General features: G+C 41.3%; 1 protein-coding gene across 4 annotated transcripts in view; it reads left to right on the forward strand.

Moving 5' to 3' along the window:
- LOC124049562 (partitioning defective 3 homolog) overlaps positions 1-21,371 on the forward strand; it is a 314,519-nt gene that overhangs the window by 174,312 nt on the left and 118,836 nt on the right. For all 4 annotated transcript variants that reach the window (XM_046371346.1, XM_046371347.1, XM_046371348.1 and 1 more), the window contains exons 15-16: positions 8,271-8,418; positions 20,357-20,543. In XM_046371346.1, the coding sequence (XP_046227302.1) occupies positions 8,271-8,418; positions 20,357-20,543 (335 nt within the window). The remainder of the gene's footprint in view (positions 1-8,270; positions 8,419-20,356; positions 20,544-21,371) is intronic.

A 21,371-nucleotide genomic window follows, 5' to 3' on the forward strand; every position in this document is an offset into this window, starting at 1 on the left:
CCACCACTGAAATGAATCAGATCCATCACTGTCTGCAGGGAAGAGGAGCCAAGCAGCACAGCCTAATGCATCGGGAAGGGGGGAGGGGGGACTTCGTTGGGTGCAGCGTTTCCAGACCACCCCACTCCATGAAAATTGCATTGATTTCATCATTGCTTGGTCCTGGGGCTCAAGTACGATCAGCTTTGTTAAAAGAGAAGAGTGTAATGTTTCTTGGCAGTTTAGGCCAGTTTGGTTTGGTAGGCGCAAATCCAGACCAAACACCAGTGCCTGAACTGGCATCCGTTTTCTTCTGCATGATGAAACATAAAAGTAGAAAATGGCCCTGTAGCACATGGATAAAACATCTTAATGGAAATGTGAAACACATGATGTGATGCCCATTGTGTGATCACTCAGAGTAGCCTCTTCACATGCATGCACACACAAATATACTCCATAATCCCTGCAAACACGGGCACACACATTTCCTACATATAGCCCAAGGTTTCCCAGAAGCCCATTTGCTTTCAGCGGGACTTGGGGCCGGATCCATTCAGACAGATCCTCTCAGTGGCAAATACAATTGTTTCAATAGGCTGGTTCATGCTGCTGATGGCACACGATTAAGCCCATGTATGAGGTGGAGTACCTGGTCTATTTATACTGCCATTAAAGCAGTGACAATGAGTGGCCTTTGCCTTGGGTGAAAATGAGAATTTCTGCCGACCTCTGAAAAAAAAAAAAAACACTTCAGTGTTATTAAGGATGTATTCAAAACTAGCAAAGCATAATGCTGCACAGTATGGAGACTATTTTAAATGTAGCACAAGCCCAGAAGGTCTCTGTGAACATAATTCAAAACCTAAGGAGAGCAGACACTTATTTCTTACATCTAAACTTAATAATACATGTCTCAGTTTGTTGAGAAACACTCTTAGTCAGCCACATCACTGGACAGTAGCAGCTGGGTGAAAGAAATTACAAAATAATGCATATTTAATGCATCACTATTGTTGGTAGAGTTGGTTTGTCAAGATAACAGCTGAGGGTGTTGATTTTGCAAAAAAAAGAGGGCGATATTAAATGTTCAACAGTCAAACTTGTTGGGGGGAAAGAAAGCAAACAATGTGGAAAACACTATACAGATACAGCACTTCTATTCATTTCATAAATTCATTTGAAAATGTTTGCCTCATCTCTCCACACAAATCTAAAATCGCATATTTCATATACATCATGATTTATTGACTAAGTCTGTTTCTATTTTGCTTTTGCTTTTAATAACTCTGTCAAATGTAAAATATTCCTTTTTTTAAATTAATTTTGGCAATTACACTGCATTGCTTTTTGCATACAAATTGAAACTTTGCTTAGTAACAGCAGGATGAAAACTCACCTTAGTAAACTGAAGGAGCAGTAAGATAAATAGATCTAAAATAAAAGATCTATGGAAAAAAAATATAATGAAGCTTCTTAAATTAGTAGTAAAATTTCTTTAGCAGCTTTTGACTGCTTTTGGAAACCGATACCAATACCTTATAATGCATTTCATGTGCAATCAGACAGAATACAACAATATGCATAAAAATTGTCATTAATGACATTTTGAAGTTGCTTCGTACATTCACAGATACTGCATGTTCACACACTCCATATCCACACACTCTGAAGCCCAATAATTAATTTTTCCTCTGTTCTGGTTCCACAGATAGCCCTTGTTTGAAAAAGTACCATTCTGCCCCAGATAGTCAAGCGATATGATTGGTCACTGCCAATTTGTTTGAAGCATTGTAATTGCATTGCTGCTTCGGAGACTATAATTCCTTCTTCTGTATCTGAGTTCTATTAATATATCGTCACATGTGTTTAAGCTATTAAACTTATGAAAGTCATTTTCATTTCTTTTTTTTTTTTTTTTCTCTTTGCCACACTTCCTGAAACTTCTTCATCTCCCAAGTTTTTAGTGCAGAGACTGATCCTTAAGTCACAAAGTCCTGTGACTGAATCTAATACAGATCCGTTACAGTAGTTTCAGGTTGGCTTTGTTTTAAACTTTCTGCTTTAGATTATCATAAATTTCTTAAAACTGTACATGCATTGATGCAATAATGCTGACATCTCGATGGCGACTGCTCCGCCCACATTCATCACCGCTTCTTTGTGACAATTTTAATACATGATCCTCTTTTTGGAAGAATAATTGGCGTTGTCCACCATCCCGATAATACCATAATATTACATTAGCAAAAGAAAATTTCCACTGGCCTGAAAGTAATTTTTTGGAAATGGGACAAGCCTTTCAAAGTGGAGCATTTATGTAATAATCAGTATTAACTCAAATGAGAGGTGTGCTGGATAGACTGCAGAACGAAAAGATAATAACTCAACCTTGTCACGGTGACATACTGTATAGCCATATATTTAACCAGCAGTTTATTGGACTCATTTGTTCTGACCGTTACATGTGTAGAACAACAGGGTCTGCTTGTGAGAGACCTCATCAGGAGTCAACAATATAAGGAGAGTTATTACAAAACTAAGATAGCAGCAGATCTGTGGGGCTGCGCGGTTATGCTATGCCCATAAAATAAGATGGATTTTATGCCTGAGCTTAAACCCCTGATCATCCTGTTTATGAACTTTCACTCAGGGGTGGATGTTTGTTTCTGTCTGTTGCAACAGCTCCAGCAGAGATTACTAAGATATTTATGACACCAGCATCTAAAAGCAGACAGACTGATGATAAGTAGGCTTGTGGCTGGCGGTTTCATTTCTCTGATTTGAAATTCTTCACACGACCCACTGCATACGCATCTCTGTGCATTTGTGATGTTATTTATGACGGCGGTCTTCAGCTATTTTTGACAGACTGGCTGTCTCATGTTTTTTTGTTTTTGTTTTGTTTTGCTTTTTGTTTAGTCCTTTTCAGCAGCACTGCTGCAGCTTGCCAGTGTTGCACTGTATTGATCAGAATAAAAAATAATAATAATAATAATAATAAGTAACTACTTCTACCAAGATATTTCACCACATTATATGCCCTGTCTGTGTTTGCCACAGAGATACATACTTTGTTCATTTTACACGTCTATAGAGGAGCTGAATTTCACAGTGTATTATTTTTACACCATGCCTTGCCATAGCGTTCTCCTGATAACTCGTGAGACGGAACTTTTTCCCAAAGACGGCTGTTCTCTCACTTCAGTCCAGATATCTCTTACTTTCTTGTCTTTTTGTGCTCGTCTCAGCAGACCTTTCTGTCAAGAACGCCTCAAGATATAAAAAGTAAAGCTTTTACGGAAAGAATTCCCCCTCCTTTGACCATTTGAAAGACTTTCCAGTCCAGCAACCCCAATTATGTAAATATTATGTGGTTCAAGAAACTACCACAAAACGTGCGTTTAGTCACCTGCGGAACTTGCTTCTGGTTTCCTGTTTTCTCATCTCCTTAAGCCACTGACATAATAACTCATTTACAGAAATGCCCGGTGGTGTCTGCTGTTCCTCAGTAAATAAACCACCAGTAATGCTGACATTTACTGCACTGCTGAGGTTTTGATATACATGACATCTAATTAACATCATTGCTTTAAATTGTAGGAATGTGCTTATAACAACATGATGGATGAGGATGACAGGGCAACTCGAAGAGTGAGGTTATTAGGTTAACTGAAATTTATTGGCTGACATAATGACATGAATCAATATTACATACAAGAGGCCATGGAATCAAAATGAGTTACATATGATATGGTTTCACAAAAGAGGAGGAACAATTAAATTAAAGCAAATAAAAAGTTCATTATATTATCTGTGACTGTTTGCAGTGACAGCCAACTAGTGATCATAGTTTACCTTACTCTAGACCGTGAGGCAACGGGTTCAGGTAATGGACAAGAAACACTGTTTTATTATTGATGGGAAGCAGCAGGGGGTACAAGAGAAAGATCAAAGTTTTTTTGGGGGGGGGTTGCTGCTCCCTGGGTTCACAGCTAGCATTGTTGCATCACAGGAGCTTGCAGACATAGTAATGTACTTAACTCTGTGAAGAGAGCAGATGTACCAGCTCAGCCTGTGCATATAAAAGAGAATGAGTCTCCCCAGCATGTCAGTTGCCCTGTTTGTAATTCATTCCAAAAGCAGTGCTGTTAGTCACTAAGAGAACGTTTATGCAAAGAGACAAGGGGGAAGGAAGTGGCTGGCCCTAACAAAAGATGCTCACTTGGATGAGCGAGGGCTGATCGATAGAGCCTTGAGAGAGCTATCAATCAGAACCCCGGCCTAGTAAATTATGGTTTTATTAGTATTGAGCTGACCACTGCTGGGAGAGACCTTAAAACATTGAGATGCTGGCCCACAGAGGAAGGCAGGGAAATGTGTGTTGACCCCACCCCCACCAACATAATATGGACTGATTGAAGTCTAGTTAGATCATGACATGTAGGGACTATAGCTCCCCTGTTGTCATAGCAAATAGCAGTGATTCATGGAAAGAGATATAGAGTGAGGGCACAGAGCGTTGCACTCTGGGAAATGCAGTTTGCAGTCAAGCATTGACTAAATTGAGGAAAGTAGATCGTAGAGCAGCAGAAATGCAATTCCGGTGCTGCTGGGCCCTCATTCCCAGCCTGCTCTCTGAGGACTAACTCATTTAGGAGCGGCAGGGGAAACTCAATAGGACCAATTGAGAAAGTAATATATTGAATCTGGTGGCTGAGTGGGCTGCTTGGGCTCGGCGGAGCACTGTGGAGGTGGAGTGTGTGCTTTATTGTCTGAAAATCCAAGTGTTGTTAAGCAACTTACACATGTGTGTGTGAGTACCGATACAACACACATTCCTTTCACTTAGCGGCTCAGTACATGTGGTGTTTGCTTGTTAGCTGTAATATTATTGCGCTGAGCTCAAGCTTGGCTAATATGAACAGAGAACTGCCTATTCTAGACAGGTTGCAGATAGAGACATGTGGCTAGTGTATGTCTTATATTCTGTCATTTCAGAGGCACCGTGACAGAACACTTACATGTCTTCAGTTGGATATGCAACAGTCGTGAAGGAGTTAAACCTGTCCAAAAGTTATTCTCACATACTATTCTGCCATGCTCATTTGCCATCCGAGTGATGTTTTTGTGAAACTGAAGTTTTGCTAAGAACTCCTAAAAGAGTTGGCTGCCACTTTGGGAAGTACTGGTATTAGATGAGGCTCTAGGTGGACGTGAGAAGCTAATGAAAGTGGGGTATCTAGCCAGCGGGGAGGTGAGTTGTGCCCGGGGAAGGATGCAGCAGCTTAAGGATTGCAATTACGGCATTATGGTAGAGGTTGACTGGATTAGGGCCACAGCAACAGGCTGAGACCAGGATAGAAGGCCAGGAAATGGCCATGGACTAGACATTATTAGCCTTAGTTGACAGCTTAAGAGCAGCCCTGTCAACATACTGCTTCTTCTCCCTGACTACCCTCAGCACTCAAGGTCAGGCAGATGCTGATGCACGGGCAGAAACACATTTGAGCATGAGTGTGCATTTAGACAAAGGAATAAAAAGAAACACACATGGACATGAGTACAGGTCTTAACACACTTTCACACTTAGAGAAATAACAACATTACCTTAAATCCACAGACACACAGGCATGATTAGTGAGTCCAGTGGGAGCTGAGCAGCAGATGATCTTGACTGGGCTGAGTGTAAGTCACGACGCTCTGCCCTCTCCCTCAGTCAACAGGATAATCCACTCTGAAAATGACTAGATTAAGATAGATTAAACAGGTGATGAAGTGATGAGAACTGGTGGTAAGAAAGCACTAAAATCTCAACAAAGATGCTGTAAAACGTAAAGGAACACATCCAGTTCTTGACAAATAAGCTCCTTGATTAACTTGCTGTTGCTCTTGTTGGGTTTGGACACTGTAATAGCACAAATTCTCTTTTTTTCCCCTGGATTTTTGTTGAATTACTTGTGGTTATCAAATTTTATTTGTCTTTTGAGGCAGTTGTGATGATCGATGCTCATCCTAACTATCCACTTTCCTTACTTACGATCCTGCTGACTCTGTAAAATGCCTCTGTTCCTGGGCATCAGAAGATATTTCTTTGAAAAGACCCATAGTTTGAATCACTACATTGATACTAAATATCTTTTCATGAACTGGTCAGTAAACCTAGTCCATAAAGATGCACAGTGTACTAAAACATTAGCATGTACAGGAGCAGACTTTATTAATACTGGACATACAAAGATAAAGTTTGCCATAGAAACCGATGAATACTTTAAAGACATGCCTGTTCAGCTGTCAGAGATAGAGTGACTTAGTTGTTTTTCTGAGATCTATTTCTCTTGACACATTCTATACATAATCATTTGGCTCTCAACTGCTCGCTTTCTGTTCCACTCTGGCCACGCATTTTCCTGCCTCTTACCTAAAACCCTCCATCTTAATTCTTTTCAGTTCGTGACAAATGACAAATCTAGATCTGAAACAGATTAAAACCTGCAGAGAGGCATTGAGCAAAAGAGGGAGAAGTGAGTAAAATAAATCTTCATTCTAACAATTTGAACCTTATTGAGTCTGAATCATCCAGGGACATGCTTTTTATAATAAGGCTGGCAGTGGCCGTGGCTCTGATTGTAATTGTGTTGACCCAGCCCCACATTTTGCGCACACACACACACACACACACACACACACACACACACACACCCACACACACACACACACACGCGCGCTTCTTTCCCTCCTCGCAATCCACTCTTATCAACACTCTGTTCCGATAAAGTCCTGCGCTCTCAACCTCATTAAACTTCTCATTTATATTAAACAGCCGATAAGTCCCTCTACCCTGGTATGTGTCTCCCAGGGCATGCTACTCCCACGAGAAGGCGACTTGGCAGCACCCACACTCTGCTGGTCCGCCAGCTCCCACACTCCAACAATCAATTTTTTTTTCTTGATATTCCTTCCATTTGTTGACAAAAAACTCCCCACCACCTCCTTTTCTCCTTCTGTCCTCCTCTACCTGCTGCTCCTCTGTCGTCCTGCTGCAGTTGTTGCCTGATCTTTTACTCCCTTTTCTTTTGGCCGGGAGCCAGCAGTGTGTTGTGAGACATCAATATTAGTCAGGGCCTCCTGGTTTAAAACATGCTTGAGGTGCAGTGCTGGACCGTGCAAGACTATCTCGCTGTGAGGAAGCTATCTGTAATAGGTGCTGTACAGGGAGTTCAGTGCATTCCCGCGGCTTCCCACAGGCTGCTATGAAGCATTGTGGGAAATAAGGTCAAGGCCCAGGCTTTATTCTCTAACTTGCTGCATGTGGATGTGAAATTTTTTTACCCTTTCGACTTCCTAACTCTTGCATTAGTAGCAAGAGTCCGTCTGGAAAAATACCCTGGACTGCTGGCTGTTGAAGACTGGATACAGTATCTGGGTCCAGTGGTCCCAGACCAAAGGACTAACAACTGACCATGTCCCCCTGTCAAGACTGACACATCCACTGAATGTACATTGGACTCTATAACCAACAGTGCAGCATATCGACCATGTGCCAAATGTCACTGGTCCATTTACTGGAGCTCATTGTTAGAGACAGCTGTCTATTGGCCTATGGGAAATCCATGGAGTTTTATCCAGCTCTGACTACTACAGGAGCCGTTTCACACTGCTGAGCCAGAAAATACCGACGTAAGCCGAGATGGATGCTGAAACCTCGGTTCCGTGTTTCTGGATTATTGATGGCATCACTTAGGAGCGATATTTTTCAGACACATTTCTTCTTTTGTGAGTGAATTTGATAGGGTCCTGCACGCTCCAAAGTAATTCATAAATGACTGAAATTCTTCTAGTGAGACAGGATAACTCTTTCGTGTAATGTTGAGTTTTGAATGTTAAAATTTTCCAAAATCATTTTCCTATTTTTTTTTTGGTCAAATGCAAACGATCGGTGTGGATCAAGACACATGACTGGAATTTTCTATTAGTCTGGATTTCACTGACAGGACTCTTGATACAGAAGAATTTAAAATATAAGTAATTATTATTCTGTAGAAGTAGTAGTAGTAGTAGTAGCAAAATAGGCTCGATTTTCAATTAATCTGAGAAACAGAAATTGCAGGTATGTTAAAATTAGACTGACTTTCTACACATGTGAATATACTTCACATATGTATGTGATAATTTCTCATCTTGGTCTTTTTAAGGAAAATAATGCTTTACAGACAATATATCAGATTGAATTGTAAATTGGTTTGGCGCTATGTGTAAACCCCACTCCTATTATTTCCCGGTCTCTGTAGGAGGCCCCTGGCAAACTTCCGGTTGTAGAGCATGCTGTGAACTCCCTGCTGGACGGCCATGAGCGGCGGATTTCCCACTCCCTGTATGAAACCATCGACGGCTCGGACAAAAGCTCCACACCACTGCCTAATATGATTGGACGCATTGGTGAGTTATCAGCAAAGTTTTTTTGGGGGGGGTCGTTCACTCCCCATTCACTATAATGCCAATTGTGGTTGACCTAACCACAACTTCATGCTCATTGGAATTTTTTCCCTGAAATTGTGCTGTCTATGAACTGACTTTCCTGATCAATTTTAACATCTACTTCAGCCCTTTCTGAAGTGTCTCTTACCTCCTACAACCAGTATCACCTTCAAAGCTTCACCTGCACTTATTGCCTAGCATCCCAAGGTGTGCTATTTTACTATTCAAACCTCTCAGGGATTAACGTCATCCCCAATCCCTCCTGTCTTCATTCCACTCCCGACTGGCTTCACTCGGGTCAATTCCTATTCTACCCAGTTGACATCAGCGGCTAAGATCTCGTTTCTTCAGGTGTATTAGAATTGGCAATTTAATCCTCCGCCAGTCAGTGCTGTCATCTCAACATCGACGGACCTTTCACATATGCATACAGATGGCAGCGGAGGGTGATTGCATCAGTGTAGGGACAGCATGTTTGTGGGGGGTTTGTAGAGTAATCACACGTCTGAACGCCTTTCTCAGCACTGTAGGTTTTTACGCACTCATTTTTGTCTTTCCATCGCCTTCCCATCCTCTTTTGTCTTTTTCTCCCGGTTTTTTTTTTGCCTTTCACCATTTTCTCCCAACTGATGAGCCATCTCCCTGTCGCTCAGTCTTTCTCCTCTTTCAGTTCCCGACCTGTCACCCTTCTACCCTCCTCCGCTAGGATGGAGTGAATGTGTGATCTGTCAGTGATATACACTTTCCCTCCTTCATGCGCTTCTCCCATTCATTCTCCTATTTCTCTCCTACCCCCTCCCCACCACCTCCCCTTGAGTGGTGCCACTCTGCCACTGATCACAGAAGATCAGAGGCTATGTCAAAGGCATCTGATGGTTAATTAAGCCTCCAGATCAATAGGGCTTGCCCCTGAAACTCTCTTCCCCTGTGCCTCTCTCCCCCCTTCTCATTTTCACTCTTGAATTGCATCTTACTTCTCCATCCCAAATCAAATGTTCTCAAATTGGTTTGGTTTTCCTCTCAGTTTGGCTTGTTTATTCCACTGGCTTTTCCGACGCAGGCTTTTCAGAGCGCTGCTGTGATCATAAGCGGCAACTGTGGGTGCACTGATGGAAAAGTTTCTTGCCACTGAAACTTCAAGGGCACCCAGCACTCGTCTTATCCTGCAGAGTGGGAGTCAAATGAGCCAAGTGGAAAAGTTTTGGGGGTGGGGGTGGAGTGTGTGCTAAAGTAGTAAGTTATCACAGCCTGAAGCTTGGCAGAGTGTCAGAGTCTTAGATCTTTGACTTGGGTTTTCTTGCAGCAAGAAAATCACAGTTCCTTTTTTTTTTTTCTCTGTCTTGAGGCTGTCTCTGAATTGTGCACTCATTAACCCGTGTCTACATTTTGTGACAGGTCTTCATCTTTTTAAACTGACACAATTCTGCTATTTAGATTCCTGATGCCGAGTTGAGCTCATATTAAAATGTATGAGCTCGCATCAAAATGTAGTACCTGCGATGTAGAAGGAGGAATTTTCCAAGCAGTATTGTTTTTTTTTTTTTGTTTGTTTGGTTGGTTTTTTTTCCACAATTAGTGGATGCCTGTTTCTTCTTTTCTCTTCTTAAATCTTAAATTTACTGATACAGGAAATGCATTTTGTTTTGAATGCATTAAAGCACGGTGAAGAAAAAAATTGGAAAAGAAAACATTGCTTCTCTGTGCTCTGTTTTGTGCCCGTAAGCAATGACCTCGCATGTCACTGACAACACGGAGCTAAGATCTTGTTAACCTTGGTCAAATGTCACATGACTTTGAAAGCAAAAAGCATCTGTATTCATGCTGTTCATCTAACAGATTGTTTTAATTCTTTCCATTACTAAATTTTACCAAAGTACCAAGCTTTAGAATGATAAGCAGACACATTCTAAGACTGTAATCACAAAAACAAAATTGTGTCTCATCTTTTCTTCATAAGACACTATAAAATATATTTTGCTGTTTGGATGTTTGGATGAAGTTTTTGCAGGCTGGACAGACAATGACTGTTTCTATTCTCTATCTACTTCTCTGTGTTATTTCTGTTGGGCTGAGACATATTGCCTGGTGTGTGAAATGTGACAGTTGCAGTTAGAGGACAGATGCTGAGATCGGCTCAGCAAGGTCGGGCAGCACACAGCCGCCAAGGCTTGACTGACAGCTTGATGTGCAGTGTATCTAGACCTGCTAACTTACTGAATCATGAAGGCCAGGCATGTGGAGTTTGGGATGTGGCAGGGTTCATATACAGCACTACATACACACACTGCAGCTGCATGCGCTCGCACACAGTCACGTCTAACCTCTCCATCAGGTTGTGCTCACTTTCCACTGATGTGAGCCATACATTTTTCCTTACAGCAAATAGTGATTACTGCCAAAACTCTGAGGCATTTTACGTCTTAAGAGTCAGCGTAGGAACACACTAACCAGATCAGTTCCTCTCTTCTGCTCCATTATACTGCCTGTGCTGCTCTAAGTGGACCATGACACAGGGGTAAATGGGATGGGATGGCTTTGCTGCTCAAGAATTAAGATTCGACTTTGATGGTGAGTTATTGCAGATGGCAACAAGTCAATACAGTCAAACTGCAGACTCCATATTTCTGCCAACCTATGATTGTTGTTGCTAAGCTCTCCATTTTCAGCAAATAGCAGCCATGTCTTAAGGATGCCTTATCTCACCTCACTCAGGTATTGATCAGAAACTGGACCGTTTCATCTACTCCCAGCAGTCACGGGTAGCTTGCTGCCTTTCTTGTGAAACAGTAGGGATAGGTCTTTGGGGGTGAAAGGTACAATTGAATAAATTATAGGAATTATAATTACCATGGCAACAGTAAAGAAAAGCACAAAATGACAGGAGACGGGTGCTGTTAAGTGCCGTAATATTGATTGTAAGGGCTCTTTGCCTTTATCTTTAACTCTCTCCTATGAGTGTGTGCAGGTGTGTGTGTGTAGGTACAAATTCAGCTAATCAGTAGTCAGAGATAATCTCATTCCCTGTTTGCCTCAGTAAGCCATGCGATGCTGTAACATTGTCAGCTTTAGCTTCACACATGCACACACAAAGCATCACGCATCGTGGCCAGAGGCTGAATCCACAGCCAGCAGGTGGTGAATTTGCAGCAATGAAAATGAGTTTCTGAAACTTTTGTTTTCTTTTCTTCTAAGACTTTTCTTCTGCCCCCCCCGCAGAGATGATTTCTCATTTCAAAGAATAAAAAAGAGAAAGAAACAAAAGAAAAAAATAAATTAAAGAGAAAGAATTATGGAACTGAGTGAAATCTCCTGCGTGCACACAGTATGGCAGCGGCAGCCGGGGTTTTGACACAAAGGTCGTTAGAATCACACCTGACTTCACCTTCCTGTCTGTCTAATTGAAAAGTGCCGCTGGGTGCAGGGTCCACACGCTGGGGTGAAAATTGAGGCCCGTGGACCGACGCTTTCTGTGGATGTGGCTGTTTGGCAGACTGCCTGATTCAGAATGCACACACATAGGACTGGCAAAGGAGTGAAGGACTGGTTGGCTGGGTGGGGTGGGGGCTAGGCAAGCGGACTCATGCTGTTGTCACACAGGAATGTGGGTGTTCACAGGTGTTCACAGGATGTAATGTGTGCAGTGTAAGTGACGGTGCAAAATACTGTACACACACGTTGAGCCAAATTCAGTCAGTGCGAGAAAAAACAACAAAGTTTCTCCACTTTGGATGATATATCTGTCATAATGAGGACATTTGGTCATTAAAAGATCAAAAGTACAAAAGCAAACACACACATAGACTACCATGAACACATCAAGCCACAATTTCTGGGTGTTCTGCAGTCTTCCATAATGGTTAAATAGGACCGTCTTCCTAGGACTTGACCCCACTGTCCCCTCACTTCCAGCCTTTCACAGTCCGCAGACTCATCTCTTCTGTATGCTCAGCCATCAGTGCAGGAGATGGGGCAGCGTGACCCCCCTTAATTTGGTGTTCACACTACTTGAGAGTGCTATTAGCATGCTTCAGTGAGAAAATGACAGAGACATAAATGGCTTTAACCTGGAAATTTCCCTTTTCCTTTCCCTTAATGTAATTCACTGTGGCCATCTGACTAAAAGAGTGTATTTACCACACTTAGTTTTAACGTATTTTGCTATAACTTTTGAATCTGTAAAATGCAACAATTCAGAAGATAAACGTTTAATTTTAATGCACACCCACGCAGAAGAGGCCTTTTTTTCCACAGGATACATTTTGATTTGTCACAGTAAGAAAAGCACAGGTGTTACTAATAAGATAAGTGATTACTAAAACTTAAGAAGCTCAGTGGAATTGAGTCATCATTCATTTAATTAAAGTTCTGTTTCGTCAAGATTGTTAAATGTTGTTTGTTGATTATAAATCTCTTCCAAGTGAGAGACAGAGATCATATCTAAAAAATATACTGGTGATAGGACCACTTAAGTTTAAATAATATCAGTTCATCAGCACATTGGAATTTTTCAAAGGTGTAGGTATGCAGGAACATGATTTCAGTGTCAGGCGTCATGGTCCACCTCAACAAGTGTTTTCATTTGTCCAGTTAGACCTCCTCCAATGGCTTTGTTATTTCTTTTACTCGGTGAGAAAATTGAGAAAGCTCCCCTTCATCATTTTATTGGTCTGTAAAGTTTGATTGGCTCACATAATTCCAGCATAGCTCTGCCCAATTTCAACCTGAGATGAACCAGAGAAAGTGAAAACAGCTGCGTGGGTGTGCTGGTCAGCAAAGAAACATTTAAAATCAAATTTAGATATCATTGTGATGCTGTAATTTCACATTCATTTCTGGAAGAAACACACAGCAGGTAGAACAAAGAAGTGGAATTTGTATCATCAGGTGTTTTGTTTGAATGTTTCCAAAAAGTAAGGGAAACACAGCAAGTTATCTTAATTTTCATGGTTATATGTAAACATCTGTGAATTGCACTGCAAGTTTCTAACATTAATCTTGCAACATTTTACTCTTGCTCTTTTCTCTATTCATGTACTTTTTTTCGCTCATATATTACTGGATGGCTTGATTGAGGAACAGGAATTAAATGCATCAAGTGCAAAGTATACAAAGAGGTCATTAGCAAAAACAGATAAAAGCCACTCTTAAAATGAAGCTCCTCCTGGGCCTACAGCTAATGTCTCTGAGGCTTGTGTGAAAAGGCTGAAGTGGTCTGAAATGATATTCCCTAAAATGACATTTAAAAGCTAAATGGCAGGCTTGGATGGGAGACTATTCCCTCAGTACTGGTTTGTGGCTTGACCTCTGGAACAGGAAGACCTTTTACTCTCATCACGGTAATGTTTGCCAGGGTAGTGGTTAGTTTAGTTTTGTTTGACGCTGTAGGGCAGATCATCTTTGCCAGTGGTGACACCGTCTTGGCTGCACCGCTGACTTCCATAGAGTATTTGGAAATATTTTTGCATTATGATGTCAACAAATCAGTACGGCAAGGATCCAGTAACAATAGTCACATTTTGTCAGTATGTGCTTATAGGGACCCACCTGACAGCACCTCCCAGGCCATGACTTGGACAAAAACTGAGTATGACAGATTGCTGAGTGCTCTGTCCCTGGGTTCATGCGAATCCCTGATTAACGCCACATGTCTTTGTAGGTCTCAGTGATGGTTGTTCCCATTCAAATTTTGAGGTCCTCTTGCAGGAAGTAACATACTGTCATCAAGCCAGCCAACTAAATGTTCTGATCAATTTCACTGATGATGGGATCCCTAATGGAACAGTGTGAGTGTGCTTTCACACCTGAGCTGTTTGGTTCGACTAAAACGAATCCTAGTGCGTTTGCCAATTTAGTTCAGTTCTCTTGGGATGGTGTAAAAGCTGTCAAGCGAGCCCTGTTGGCAACCAAATAACTGGGCTGACTCCACTTGAACAGGCGGGTCTGCTTCCACGCAGACTCTGATGTGTGCGGTGTAAAAGCAAACAGCCGAACCACATGAATTTTTTGATAGTAGTTAAGTGATTTTATCACAGTTTGAAAAGATGCTATTCATAAAACCATCTGTTGATTATTAACTATTTGTAAAGCAATATTAACATTGTAAATCCACCATGTCCACCGTGTTCTTTGACTGTTTACCAAAGTGTGTGACAAAGTGATTCCATATTATTATTCCCTGTTGAATCTCATTTCTGTGTTAACTACCTGCTTGTCATTATTTTATTATTATTAGACCTATAAATTGCACTTTGTCTAATAATACTGGCAATGGTACTTGTGGTACTTGATTGTAAGACCAATCAAGAGCTACAATTCAGCAAAATCTTTGTTTGTTCAGTTTGTCTTTGCTTAACGAGCCAAACTACATGTGTTGATGCATCCTTAGTAAGTGGCACCTGTGTTTTTACCACCATTGTGTATTTGATGATTACCAGCTGCAATCCATGTATGGACCTGATAGTGGTGGCAGTGCAGATCAGCTAATGATCTCTCCTCCAGTCAGATCAATAGGCCAAAGTGTCACCGAAGGCAGGAGAAAGAGAGAGAAGAGAGAGGAAAGGGAAGCGTGTGATGGACAGAGATAGAGGAAGCGGTGCAGGAGAGAGAAGATGGAGTGGGGCTATTAGTGTGACCTCTCACCTTACAGCTCAATGTTTCAACGGGCAGCGCTTGGTCAGCGGGCAGAGAAACAGGAGAATGAAGCTCTGATCCGTTTGGATGGATGCAGCCAGGTGGCCTCTCGAGCCGAGGAGCTCATCTGTCTCTGTCTTCGTTTTGTGCCAGAGGCAGGAAGAACATCTCTGCTTCAATATCGTGGAATAGCTTCCACACGCAAAGCATTTCTGGCCAGAGGGGTGCGTGTGCTTCGGTACAGTCATGGAAACATGTGACTGTCACTGTTACTGATTATTCTGTTTGATAGGATGCCGTGAATATAATGTGAATTTCTAAGTGTGTAGAGCTCATTTTTTTCTGTTTCAGCTTTGAAAATGTTTTGTGTTTAAAGCAGAGTTAGAATAAAATTTTATCTTCTAACATTAAAATTAACAACCAGTATAATAACTTTAATTTTAAAAGGTTTCAGCTGTTAACTGTGATCCTGCTTAGCCTTCAGGCTGCAATATTACGCCTCCACAGTAAACCCCACCCAACAACTTGTGCTTGTTTTTAACAGGAAGGTGACTGTAATGGCAGGTGCTGAGGTGGTGGGTAGTCTGTGTGTGTGTGTGTGTGTGTGTGTGTGTGTGTGTGTGTGTGTGTGTGTGTGTGTGTGTCTGCTCCTGTCACCATGACTCAGCATGAGAAACTGCCTTTAATTACAGCGTGACAAAGGCCACAATGGCACAATCACGCCACCAGAGAACTCTTTCCTCTGCTGTGCGGATGGTGAGCATGAATCAGAAGCTCTTTTCTAAATACCAAATGGCCTCTTTGTGAAAGAGCCATCATCTGTGAACCATTAATCATAATTGGTGAAATATTTATCCCCATGTGACCTCACATACATGTCTCTGAGATAAGTGTGTGACTGTCGATTCATTTGTGATGCCATCATAACATTAATGGGTTTGTTTTTATTTTATTTTTTTTTCTTTTGCTTTCCATTCCACAAACTGAGTACATGAAAGGCTCCAGTGTTTTCAGGATTGCCGAGGTCATCACAGGCTGAATAAATAATAGCATTTTGATTCTGGCCAAGATAACGGTTCTGGGGTTTGGTGAAAACAGTAACTGCATTCACAGCACACAGATTTAAATGCTTGCGGTTATTTTGCTGTGGTGCCATTAAGCTGAGGAGCAACTAAGAAGCGCTTCAAGCCTGGAGACAACAGTAAGCTCACATGACCTTCCCTGAGTTAAATCATAAAAACAACAAAGATGACAATTTTCTACTTCTTTCATCACTTCATGTTCACTTTTAAAATCATCTCTTCATAACGAGTAGCCTTGATTTGCGCCTGCCTTTGTCACAAGCTAATTTTGAGCTCCAACACACACGCCCTGTCAATCTGGCTGGTTGGAAGTGAAGTGTTTCTGCTGCGATTGTCACCTGCCCTTTTTTTCCCCTCATCGCTGACTGTGTGTAGCCGGTAAAAGACAACAGTGTTAAAACAGCGAGTGAGCAGCTCCATCTGCGCGACACTGTGATGAAAACAATACTGAAGGTGCTGAAAATCTTCCTCCCTGCTCTGCCTTTCAGTCCAGTTTTATGACCCAAACAGACATTTAACACATAATCATACCGTTCATAAGAGTCTTAATTGCATCATGTTAAGTATTGGGGGTGGGAGGGTGATTTCCTTCCACGCTTATTATGCTGACAGCTGCGGAAAAGTGCTGCTGTGGCTCTAATTGTTTTCACCCTTCAGATCATCAGCATGGCCCCAGCTATGCCCGTCCCCTGGCCATCTATTGTATGAGTACGTGTGTCCTTTTGCTACTTTGCAAAGAGGGAAGTGGAATGACTTTAATAACTTTTCGTCTGTAGAGTTGGCTACTTGTGTCAAGAGGTCCTGGCTGGAACTATTTCATAAAGCGGAAAGAGGGAAGCTTGCCGACTCTCTAATTAAAACTGTCCTCTGTTGCCAGAAGTGGTCTGCTGACATGACTGAATGTTAAGTGATAGGTTACGTATTGTCTTATGGAGTGCATATTGTGAATGCAAAGGAATCTTATGTCCAGTACAGTGTGTGTTTGAAAGTGACATCAAACCTTTTACAGAGCTTCTTTTGAAGAAACTTCCCATTATATTACACTTACACTGTATGTGTCTTGCAGGTGACTACTGTTGTGAAATTTTCAGTGCTGCTGATGCAACTGAGAGGTAACTCCAACCAGTAGCTAAGAGAAATTAAAGGCTGATTAAAGAATGCAAGCAGTAAAATATTTTTGCTATGGGACACTTTCACAAACTACATACTGTACCTTTGATTGATTTTGCACATTTTAAAAAGTATTTTGAACCTTTTTGAAACTTTTTGGAATATGGATGGCCCCTGTAGACACCAGACTTCAAAGCAGCTTTTACTGACTCACCTCCAAACTTTTGCCAACCTGACTGTGAAGTAGAGACATTAATGACAGTAGAGGGAAGTGATTTTTGGAGGTGGAATATTTGCAAACTGACTCGGGGTTATATTCAAGGAACTCATAATAATACACATAATAATATCATACACAGAATATAGATAGATTCTGCAAATCATGTACACAATATTGAAATTTATATAAACATACACAAATAGTATTGACTGTAGACCAGAGTAAATGTTCTTAAAGAAACTGTTACAACGACTGGACAAACTAATAAAAGCTAAGAATATCTGTTGGGGCACTGAAACGCCTCTTATATTGTTTAGCTGATGTCCATTGCACTTGAGGAATTGGAGGTTGGAGGAACTGTTGTTTTTTGTATCTTTAGTATAACAAAGGTAAGATAAGATAAGATAAGAACTTTATTGATCCCGCAGGAAATTGTTGACAAAGGTGGAAAAATGATGAATGTTGATACACAGGTATAATTTAACTCCCCACAGCTCGGCCTGCCTGTTATAAAAGTGATAGGTGTAGCTTAGCACAAGCAACTTTCATTACTGTAGGCTTGCTGATTTAAAGTACAAGGTGAATTCAGTAACCCATGGTTCTCTGTCAAGCTGTCCGAGTGAGAAATGGCCTTCATTTCACCTGTACAGTGTCGGCAGCCATCTTAACTGGTTTAGATGAGCAGTCCATAGACAATAGGACAAGGCCTCCAAAAGAATGAATTAACAGATGTGCAAGCACAGAGAAAGGTGTTCTCCAGTCATCTAAAGTTTTGTTTCATTTGGACTAAATCATTATAATATCGGGATTCTAGCTAAATATATATATATATATATATATATATATATATATATATATTACATCTTTTGGAACATGTCACATTCTACAGAATAATAATCTCTTTTGCCACTGATAAGACTTGACACAAATAAAAAATAACTTTGGAAATACACTCTATGTTATTGATTTTCAGTTTCTCATTTGTTTCTCATGACTTGGGCAGGAATTTCCTAAGCCCACCTCAGTTTCTGTCTTCCCCTGCACAGCTGTTTTGTATCTTTGGTCCTTTTTTTTCCCTCCTCTCTGCAAATACCTAAACCAAACTATACACCTCATTGTCGTGCTGATTGGTGCTCAGATTTACTTCCACAATACGCATTTATCATTTGCCCGGCACCAGTGAAATTAAATGCTTCTCAGATTCAGGTTGGGATCCTGCCAAGGTAAATATTGCTGTCTGCTGTTAGTGATTACACACAATTGTTCCTAAGCTATTAGATTTGCAAAGCGGATCTCCAATAGTGGAAACAACAGCAAAGACCAGGAAGTCCAGCATTTCTGTCAACTTTTGCCTAATAGTAAGCAGGTGTGTGGTTAGAGTCGATCTTGTTGCTTGTCTTCACTTTAATTCTCTCTTTTTTCTTTTTTTTACGTGTCTCGTCCATACTGAAGTCATGCATTGATCGATTTGCAGAGGGAATCTTGCACCTCTGTATTGTAATGCCACTTCTCTTGCCGTTGAACAGCCCTTTTCCTGCCCTTGGTGCTGAATGCCAGCCACGGCAGCCCATTCCCCGTTGACTTTGACTCCCGAGGAGCAGCAAAGGAGCGAATCAAAGAAGTCCTCAGCAGGGAGGGTCAGGCAGGACAGAATACAGATCAGGGGAGCTCCTCTTCTGCTCATATTTGTCCTTGCAGAGGAGTGAAGGAGAATGAATAAAAGTGCCCAGGTTTACAACTTTTTGACTCTGCCATTAAGAGGGTACATTCTTGATAGAAGAATAATTAATTTGCATCTTTTACTGTGTGTTACTTGGTCCTGCGGTTTGTGTCTGTGCCATTCATTTTTATTCCTCTGTTCCAGTACTGGCTGTGACTTAAGGCATTATGTTTTTGGGTTGTCCATTCATGTTACCTTCTGGTGAACATGATATCTCAGGAATGCCTTTAAGGGAATTTCTTCAGATTTAGCTCAAAAATCCACTTGTAAGGAGGAAAAGATTAGATTTTGGTGGTCAAAAGTCAAGTGTCAGTGCAACCAAGAATTCATGCACTAATTAATAGAAGGATAGATTGTGACCATATTTCATATTTGGTCAGATACTGAATTGATGACAGTAATCTTGAGTATCCACCTTGAAACTGTGCTGATTATGTGGATCTTCTGTGCTGCTGTGTTGAAGACGTGTGTGATGCATCCACATTTTAGAATCTGTAGCTACTTTGTCATCCACATTTGAATCATTGTAGTCTACCACAAGCTCAGTTGTTGTGCTCCATGTAACAAAGCTCTCAGTCATTGCAAACACTGTAAAAGTCTGGACAGGCACAGATGTAAACTGCAACTTGACAGGTGTGCGAAGGCATACAAGCGATAATTCTAGTTGTGTATTTTCATGGCTACTCTTTGCATCCTGATATCATTTAGCAGATGTTGTTCTGTCATATGGCATCTTTGTATGCATGCAGCACTGCAAAATGTGACTGATAAGCACCACTATTTACCCTTTTTGAGAAATGTTGGTGTCCTTCAGGCATGTCCTGATGCGCAAATCAAGTGCAATTATCTAGGCCAAAGTTATCTCTGTATACACTATTATCTTGGTAATTACTGAAGTAAGATAATATTATTAAGATTAAGCACACATGTCTGTGGAGGAGTTTGTGTGCGTGTGTCTGAATTTATTTCAGTATGTGGACATATTTTCTCAGTCTTAATTTTATCACACTTGTCATCAAACAACTAACTGGATGATTGGAAAATCATTAGGTATAGATGCCATATTGTGTTATGTAATTTAGAACAAACTCTTAAAACACATGGAGTCATACATGGTGTGTAAACTATCTCTTGCAGGTAACTACCAGCTCTCCCCAACTGTGAACATGCCACAGGACGACATAGTGCTGATCGAAGACGATAGGCCGCCCCTGCTTCCTGCCCACCTTTCTGACCAATCGTCCTCCAGTTCCCATGATGACATGGGCTTTGTGGGAGAGAACCCGGTGCCCTGGATCCACGAGCTGCCCGGTCAGAATGAATGGTGAGCTGAATAATTTAGAACTTGATGAACAGGCCCTATGTGGTGGTGTTAGGAGAGTAGGCCAGAGTCTCTGCCTTAGCAGTATTGTATTTTAAGTGTGTTATGGCAAAGTAATGGAATTTTGCGTCAGGGGCACATTCACAATCCCAGAGTGTGGCAACGTTTGGGTAAATATGCTGTTGTGTAATACTATGTGGGTGTGATGGTATGTGTGAGTGTGTGTTAAATAATGGATGACCCAGCAGCAGTCAGACAGTGAGTAAAAAACTCCCAGGGACTCATGGAGAACCTCCACCTCTCCAACCCCAACCACCCATGAGATTTCAGCATCCCACCCCGTTTACTATCCACAGCCCAACTGAAACACCCTCATGATAAAATATGAACCAGGACTCATCAACCTTGTCAGAGACTTAAGTCTCTGGACTGGGGTTAAGCAGAGGAACCTTCACAGTCCAAGGGGAAAAACAAGAAAGAGATTTTAGCACTGCATGACTCTGTGTTGATGTTATAAAATGCTATAGTCTTTCTTTTTTCTTGTTTCCACAGGCTGCCTTTTAGCACAGGAAGTTATAGCAATTCATCCTTCAAGGTATAATCACTTACTCTGAAATTACTCATGGCATTTCCTGTGTGATTGCAGTGTTCAGGTACAGGAAATGTAAAGACAAGACGTCCAGTCATGTCCTCATTCTCCTCTGAATGCCATAGTCAGGCACTGCTTTTTCACTAAACGCAGGTTTCTTTTGAACTCTTAGATTACTGTTGTTTTTCTTTTCACGGTCAGTCACTTTGTTATTTTAAAAGGGTTTTTATCCTTTCTTATGA

Source organism: Scatophagus argus, chromosome 18 (genome assembly GCF_020382885.2).
Source record: "Scatophagus argus isolate fScaArg1 chromosome 18, fScaArg1.pri, whole genome shotgun sequence".
NCBI lineage: Eukaryota > Metazoa > Chordata > Actinopteri > Scatophagidae > Scatophagus > Scatophagus argus.